Source organism: Anoplopoma fimbria, chromosome 18 (assembly GCF_027596085.1).
Source record: "Anoplopoma fimbria isolate UVic2021 breed Golden Eagle Sablefish chromosome 18, Afim_UVic_2022, whole genome shotgun sequence".
Classification (NCBI taxonomy): domain Eukaryota; kingdom Metazoa; phylum Chordata; class Actinopteri; order Perciformes; family Anoplopomatidae; genus Anoplopoma; species Anoplopoma fimbria.
Genome location: NC_072466.1, coordinates 6,885,445 through 6,894,127, shown reverse-complemented (window position 1 = coordinate 6,894,127; position 8,683 = coordinate 6,885,445). Strand labels below are relative to the sequence as shown.

The 8,683-nt window shown below is 41.8% G+C and overlaps 1 protein-coding gene across 1 annotated transcript; it reads right to left on the bottom strand.

Moving 5' to 3' along the window:
- Positions 1-1,075: 1,075 nt before the first annotated feature.
- Positions 1,076-7,494, bottom strand: faxca (failed axon connections homolog, metaxin like GST domain containing a). Its single transcript, XM_054618970.1, has 6 exons — positions 7,235-7,494; positions 4,382-4,517; positions 3,857-4,053; positions 3,454-3,671; positions 2,355-2,471; positions 1,076-1,461 (listed from the first exon to the last, which is right to left on the bottom strand). Exons 1-6 carry the CDS (start codon positions 7,492-7,494, stop codon positions 1,157-1,159), a joined length of 1,233 nt encoding a protein of 410 aa, XP_054474945.1. The 3' UTR covers positions 1,076-1,156.
- Positions 7,495-8,683: the final 1,189 nt, after the last annotated feature.

The following is an 8,683-nucleotide window of genomic DNA, read 5'->3' as shown; positions in this document are numbered from 1 at the left end:
TTTCATTCAGACTGTATATCTATGTCATCTATTTCTACATGATAGTTTCACTCGCTCTCAATGCTTGAATGCATGTATAATGTCTGTTTGACCTAAAGCTGCTGTCCTCAATGGCAATCCAAACAAACACATGCGCCTGACAATGTATGTTGTCACATTATGGTTCTAACATAGGAAAATAAAATAAAATTGGCAAAATGATTGTATTAATAAGACAAAAGATAGTTTCAAAGTGCTAATGGCAGATTGCAGTTTAGTATCCACTACCTTCCATGAACTTTTACTGCACTATTTTTCAATTTGGGCTGCAGGCATCACTGTAATATCCCAGCTGTTTGGACAGATACATACAGTACAGGAGGTCATAGGGCTCCTCATACTGATCCTAGACCAGCAGAGTTGGTATTCATTAAGACTACTAGAAGACGATTGGAGTCATTGTGTCAAACAGAAAGGAGAAACACCTACAGTATATACACTTTATGACAGAGGGGGTGATTCTATATATGCAGGCTATCTATACTATTTATACTCATATATAAGCAAATATTCTATCTATTAAATCTAATCCATTTATATATTTACACTTCATTCACATGAATCCCTGTACAGAACCCTATGTGTCGATGTCATATCAATACAAGGCGTTAAGGGTTTAAGTTAGTCCAAACACACACAAGGCCGGGTGGTGCAAGTTGCTATGGGTGGACAAGGGGGGGGGGGGGGGTCACGCACACATATAGTTGCCATGGTTCCAGGCAACGTGACAACAGGTAGAAGTTGTGACTGCAGATGATGTCGACCACGTGGAGGAGTTTCTCAGCAATGGCGTCATTTACTCCTGGTTTTGAATGTTGCTCTGCTTCTCTTTTTCTCTTTTCCTCCACTGCAACTTTTCTGCTTTCTCGTTCTTTTTCCCTCCATCGGTCACTTTTGGTTTCCTTTTTGACCCGATCTTTCCTCCACTACAGTGGTGCAAGTTGGACCTCAACTTCTCCTCTGACACAGGAGGCACCAACAAAACTCCCCAGTTATTTTCTGTTCACAGAGGTAGGGTGGGGGGTGTGTGTGTGTGTGTGTGTGTACAGGTGGGGTGCTGCTCCCTCCCGTGCTGTGCGCTTATGTGGTGAGTAGCCTACTACACCTGCATGTTTTGTCAACACTTGAGCTGGTCCATTTCAGAGCACTCCGTGTCCATGTCAGAGTCATACAGCGAGTGACCTGTGGGGTCGCTGTCGGGCGACATAGGGTCCTTCGGCGTGTGCGTGTACGAGGTGTGCGTGTGCGTATCGTCCTGGAAAGTGTCTGTGCCGGAGTAGAGGCCCAAATCGGGGAGTCTAGAGCGCGAGTCGCTGCCCTCTGTGGTGTCGCTGTAGCAGAAGTCCTCCAGGTCCACGAACCACTCGGGCCAGAACCGCCGGCGGATGCGCTCGCAGTACATGGCCAGGTTGATGAGCTCACCTGGAGGAGGACACACATCTGAGTAAGGTGCTCTGAAAATGCTACACGATCCCTTTTGATAAAACACTGTAGAACTAAAATGATGTGTTTGTTGACAATGTTTCTGATCCCCCTCTGCATTGTGGAGATATTTCACTTATACAACCAGACTGTTAGGAATCCACTCCATGATGGTGCTTTTAAAGCCAGACGACTGGACACAGGCTATTCTAACTACCTACACTACTCTCACTGCAGAACACTGTACAGCACAATTGAACCTCGCACGTGAACTCCACTGGCAACTATGTTTTATAGGCACAGAGGAGGTTCTGTCATGGTTTGGGCCAGAGTGTGCTTGGGTTTCGTTCAGACCTACACGTGTTCAGCAGAGAATGCATAACGGCTGTAAGATTAAAGGTGAAATCCTGGTGCCTATTGTCTGACCATTTGCTGGCGCTGTTGGTGATGACTTCATCTTAATGCAAGATAAAGCACATCCACAGCTTGAACTTCCCTGAAGTATCTCTGCAATGGACTGTCTCTTGAGGTAAACCCAATCGAAAAATGCCTGAGAGATCCTTTCCAGGCGTGTTAGAATGGTAAAGTTAAGAATGGCAGCCAAAGCTCAAAATGACGTTGTATAGAACAACGTACAATCTATAATGCAGTTGATTTTTTTCTACTGCCAAATCAGGCCTCTGTCATCCATTCTTTTTAAAAGATACACTAGTATATGTCTCGATCTGTAGCCTACATTTAGTGCAAGAGTTACAATTTTAACCCAACAGCGTATACATTAAAAATTGATTCAGGAAGGAATTTGTTCTCACTTTATAAAAGTAAAAAGATAAAATAAGTACTATGTATACATCGAAACACATATTTTGTGGATTCCATTTTGATGAACTCACCTTTGATTAGCTGCTCCGGCCGGGTTCCTGGTAGCGTCCACATAGCAGGAGCCAGGTGACTGAACACTGCGGCGTCTACTGTTGAAAGCTTTGAGCCCATAAGATACTTCTTATCACCTTTAAACAGCACACAGAAAGAAAACGTATGTCAAATAACAACAAACAAATACAATCCATATGTGGAGACTTTCTTTTCCTCTTAAAGGAATAGTTCGACCTCTTGGGAAAATGCCCTTATTCATATTTTTGCTGAATAGACAAAAATACAACTAAAGAGCCAATTTGGCTGCATATTGAGCACTTTTCATAGATTTTTAGCATAGATTTACATGCTTACTTTTTACGCAAGTCAGATTCTGAATGCAGAACTTTTACTTGTAACAAAGTGTTTTTAAATTGTGGTATTAGTACTTTTACTTAAGTAAAAGAGTGTAATACTTCTTTCACTCCTGCCGTCCATACAACAATCACATCGAGCCACAAAGTAAAATGTATCAGAGAGCAATGGATGCCTTCAGGGTTATGAAACTTTAACCTTCGAAAGAACCATTTGTAAAGGTACAACACTTGCCACCACAGCTCTATTTATAATCTCTAAGATCTGTCTCTCTCGTATCTCCAACCATAAACAGCCAGAGGTTGTGTATTGATTCTAGGTTGCAATGTTAACTTTTCACCACAGGAGGTCAGTATTGTGCTGTTATTTGTACCAACAGACGTCCTTGTTATCGTTCTCATAGCACAGATTGAAAAGACATTGTTATTGTTCTACTTTTCCAATGAAGCTGTTCATCTGCTTCCAGAGTAAACAATGTGACCACACAACTTGTGACACAGTCTCACAGTTCTAAAGCTAATGACTGTTATTCTCTTTGCATACAGACTCATAAATGATCAAAAAAAAGAAACTCATTGTGCTGTACTGAAGACCTACACATGGTCAAATTTCAAATGACTGGCATGTTTTTTGTTAACTCACATTCTTTTCTGCAAATCACAATAACCCCCACAAATATATTATTATAGTTTCTAATCTTCCAAATGACGAGCATCATTATTTACAAGTTAAAAATGATTATTATATTTCCAGATTTGTCACCTAGTAGAGTGGCCAGGGTGCGCATGTCCTTCTCCATCAGGGAGTAAACCTCCTCTTCAGAGAAACGTCCGATCCCGTGTCCATACATCTCCCTCTTGACGATTCCACCCGTCAGGTGACTCAGGATCCACTTGAGCAGGTCACTCAGCGGCCCGCTCACAGACAGCATCTTCTGGGTCTCCTCCAGGTTGTCCACCCACTGACAGTATGCTATGGTCCTGCAAGAAAAAACAAACATGTGCATTTGTACAGACAAATATCACGATGAATATTTGAGAAAAAATAGAAAGTATCCTATTAGCCCTGTAGGAAAATAGGCTGCAAATTAGTTAAATATCAAATCATTTGTGAAAAGACTAATCTTTGAAACAAATGCTGTTTGAACTTTATGGTGGTTCCTCACCAGTAGAAATGCTCCTCCACCATTTTGGTGATGGCGCGAGACACGGCCTTCTCCTGTGGCGTCAGGCTCATGTTGAGGCTCACGCCCAGCCTCTCCTCCAGGAAGTCGATGATGAACTCCGAACCACACACCAGCTCCTGGTTGTATTCAATCCACGGCATCTTTCCCTGTGGGGAAAGCTTCCCATCAAAGTAGTTCTGCGAGAAAAGATATTCAGGAAAGAAGATACAAACAAAAAAAAATACAGAAATTAGAAAAGTAGTTGCTGATTGGTATTAAGTGAATTTTATTTTAATCAGACCCAGACAAAATATCTAATTATTCTTGCAGGAACTTGAGTGATGGTAGCAACAAACACAGTTGGAAAATAATTAATCACAGATAAAGTAATTACAACAAAAGAACAAGCTAAGAGGAAACAAAAATTGGGATTAAAACGTCCTCAAACTCAATTGTAAACATGCAGTTTAGGAGAATAAAATAGAAAACAGATGTAGTGATGCAGACACTTAATCACAGCTGTACCTTGTAGGGCAGGTCAACCATACGGAGGTACGTCTCCATCTTAAGGCAGAAAGGGGACAAGGACGGGACACCAGTTTTGGGCCTGGAGAACTGGTGAAGTATGATGGCATCTTTGGAGTCCAGCTCTTCATCTTTTCTGTGTGGAGGAGAAAAATGACAAGAGCTGCAGTTCACGCAGAAGGCTTGAAAAAACAACAACAAACGTGTGTGTGTGTGTGTGTGTGTGTGTGTGTGTGTGTGTGTGTGTGTGTGTGTGTGTGTGTGTGTGTGTGTGTGTGTGTGTGTGTGTGTGTGTGTGTGTGCGTTCTTATCTGGTTGCGGAAACATCATTCACGATTAATCAAGAAAAAAATAGTAAACTGAAAAAATATTCAGTTTACTATTAAAGAGGACTAAGAAGCTAGCAAATATTCACATTTAAAACCAGAACGAACACTGTAGTCAGTGAATCTTCTTCAGAAATGACTTCATCAATTAACCAGTTATCAAAGTAGTTGCAGATTAATTTTCTATCCATCAATTTATCATTTAATTGAATCATTTGGCCACTAGTAATGGCTAGACTAAACCAACCAGGCTCTCCTGCCAACTGCCGAAGGCCACAGTCCCAGAGGGGCCCATAAACTCCCAGGTGCTTTGCATGACAATTGGTTTTAATAATTAAGGGAATTGCAAATTTGCAAAACTTAATTATACTGTCAAGTCAACTTAACTTAATTTATTCATTCTTTTTTCTTGTCCCTTTCTTTTATAGAGGCTCCAAGTCCAGTTTTGCAACGTTTATTATTTTTGTTAGTATCGGGCTCCCATGATGCATAATAATGAATAAAGTTTTAATTAACTAAAACAGAAATTAAGTTGTACGGCCGTTGAACTGGAGACAAATGAAAATATTTTGGAATTAACAATATTTCTATTAGATGAGAGGATTGATACCGCTCTCACATCTGTGCGTTAAGCCAGCTAACCCGTTAGCTTAGTTTAGCAATAAGACCGGAAACATGGAAACACCTTGCCTGGCTACCGGTAACAAAATCCGTCAACCATCACCTCTAACATTAACTAATTAACACATTATATCTCACTGGTATACTCCTTGCAATCTCAAAGATTAAAAAAGTCAAAATTGTGGTTTTTACAAGGGTCAGACTCGACTCGTTGACCTCCTGGAGTCTCTGCACCCTCATATCACAATCATATGTATCTTATTATATCATCACAGCGCTATCACATCAATGAATAAATCTAATTATCTGTGACCGAGGTCCTTTAACCTGCCATGAGTGATTGCCATTTATACCACCCAAGGAATGACTGCAATGTCAAAACAATGAATCACACCCTGGTGAAAGATTATGGTGCACTCGTGGATACTATTTGAGGCTATTTCACAGACAAGGGCAGGCCCCCTGTAAATGGCAACAAACTAACGTGGGCACAATGCAGAATTAACCGGAGCTGTCCACTGGGTGAAGTGCTGAAATGTGGAAAAACAAGCCTCAGAGTGAAGGAGCTGTCTATCTCAGTGTGGTGCTGAACTGCGCACCCCTGCTCTTAAACAGGCTGGTTGTGGTGCAATAAACCTAAATCGAGGGTTCAGTACAATGAAGCCTACAGAGACAGAGCTGCATGTCCCGACAGCTGACCCGCAGGTCCGGATGACCTCCAGACACATTAATATTTAACTGCACAGCAGACAGCCTGTATTTCTGTATAAAAATCGACCTCGCATTAATGGCAGCTATAGTACAACGGCATAATGTAGACGACCTACACACACCAGAGTGTCAGTTAAGTTAAAATCATACCCTTTATAAATAATTATAATATTCAAAGGAGGCTTTTATTTTGATACCGACTGTTGTAGCAGGCCTATTGCTGTAGGCCTGGACTGCAGGTAACCCGAGATATGTTAAAGACAAAAGACTCCAATCGCATTCCTGACAGTGAACAATCAATAATAATAATAATAATAATAATAATAATAATAAACACAAATACATTAGTAATCCATCATTTTATCATTTTGTAAATATCAGTATGTTTGGGGGCTTTGGTGGTAAGCTGTTTACATTGAAGGTTGTTTTTTTTTTCTTCTTCACATAACTGCAGTGCTTTTCTGACTGAAACCAAACACCGGATCGTGTGTGTGTGTGTGTGTGTGTGTGTGTGTGTGTGTGTGTGTGTGTGTGTGTGTGTGGAGCAGGAGGGGGGGGGATCACTATAAAGCAAACACAAGATGAACCTACATGTCACCTCGCCCTTGAGAATGCAGACAAATGAAAGTGACCTCCTGTCAAAGTCTATAATGTCAAGTCATGTGACAACAGAGCTGTTTTACAATAGGCCAAAAGACGAACCTCTCCGACAAAACAACAACACTATAAATTACCCATTATCTTTTTTTTTTAAACAGCTTTGAATGACCTAGTCCGAAACAAAGCCTAAGCCATGACCCCCTTTGCTGTATTATCACCTCTGTTATTAATCCACATTTTAAGCCAATAAATAAAAATGTCCTCATGTTTGTTTGTGAACAGAGAGCTGGGGGGGGGTGATGGAGGGGTCTGTTACATCACAATCCACCCACTCACGACTCTTTATTCTCCAGTGACTCCGCTCTCCCCCCCCACCAGCCTGATAAGATTAAGTAACATCAAACCCCAGAGAGGAATAAAAAGGACCTGAGAGGTTTGGAGTGAAAACATGAACACAATAAGATGAGTTTTGGGGGGGATTGATCTGGCCCATGGAGGCCTGATCTCTGCAGCTGACACCTCCTCATCATCCTCATCCTCCTCCTCATCCTCATCCTCCTCCTCTCCTCCTCCGGCCTCCCTGTGTTGTTGGTACCTGATTGCCATCAATTCGTGCAGCAGATAAGCAGCAGCAGCGAGCAGAGCCCCTCCGGTCAAATACAGCGTCTTCCTCCACCACGAGTCCGAGCCCAGAGCTGACATGATCCCGCCGTAGTCCTGCAGAGGGTAGGCGACGATGTACCCATAAAACGAGAGCTGCTCATCGGAGCCCAGCAGGCCGGAGGAGAAGCTCTGGTTCTGGCTAAGATCGACCACACAAGACCGCGTCCAGGCAAACCCGACGCGCCAGTACATGCTCTCTGTCTCGGGCCACTTTCCGCCTCTCTCTGGCAGCTCGGGGCTTCATCAGCGGGGGCTTCATGGGTGCAGGGAGCGGAGGGTGCGGAGGGTGCGGGTCGGCCGGAGGGTCCCGCCCGGAGCTTGTCCCCGCAGCGGGGTAGACATCCTCCGCAAGCCCGCTCGGAGCTCGCTGCTTGGCTGTAGGGTCGCACCTAACACTAGTCAAGTCAGGCACAATAAGAAAACAGTGCTTCTGGTTTATGTTTCAAAATAAAAGTAGATGTGTAGAGACTTGGATGGGCCCCCTAACTCAAATTGTCAAGAGAAAATGGACATCAATATATAAATACAGCTTCATCCTGCAGCCTGCATGTAGGTTACACAGTTTGTATTAAGATAAGATAAGATGAAATAAGATAAGATGAAATAAGATAATCCTTTATTAGTCCCGCAGCGGGGACATTTACAGGAAGGAGGCTCTGCTCCCAGTAGACAACATGACACTAATACACTGTGCAATACAATATATATAATATTTATAATATTTATAATACTTATTTTTGATCTTGTTTTTCTTTAAAATAAGATAAAATAAGATAATCCTTTATTAGTCCCGCAGCGGGGAAATTTACAGCAGCAAAGAGGATAGTGCAAACAAGAGACATAGTAAAGGATTCTCTATTGTTCTTTACTGTTTTTTACTGCTCATTTGCTTATTTATAATACTTATTTTTGATCTTGTTTTTCTTTTTTACTATGTCTCTTGTTTTGCACTATCCTCTATGCTGCTGTAATCCTGTACATTTCCCCACTGCGGGACTAATAAAGGCTTATCTATTATCTATATCTATTATTTTAAAGAAAAACAAGATCAAAAATAAGTAAGTATTATAAATAAGCAAATGAGCAATAAAAAAACAGTAAAAAATTTACAGTAACTGAAATATTATATATACAGACAGAAACTATTATAACTATTGTATTGAACAGTGTATTAGTGTCAGTGTATTAGTGTCATGTTGTCTACTGGGAGCAGAGCTGGTTGTGCAACCTGACAGCAGCAGGAAGGAAGGACCTGTGGTACCTCTCCTTCACACACTAGAAATGGGCATTACTTACCAGTCAAACTGATCCTGGACTCATGACAACACAGTAGCCACAAAAGTCCTTGGTTTACTTTTGATGGGTTGTGCTAATTTGACAA

Excerpts from the sequence above, each read along its gene's own strand:
- faxca (XM_054618970.1), bottom strand. The coding sequence starts at position 7,494 with ATGTACTGGCGCGTCGGGTTTGCCTGGACGCGGTCTTGTGTGGTCGAT. Across the intron at positions 4,054-4,381 it reads TGGTTGACCTGCCCTACAAG|AACTACTTTGATGGGAAGCT; the intron begins GTACAGCTGTGA and ends CTTTTCTCGCAG. Across the intron at positions 3,672-3,856 it reads GTGGAGGAGCATTTCTACTG|GACCATAGCATACTGTCAGT; the intron begins GTGAGGAACCAC and ends TTTTTCTTGCAG.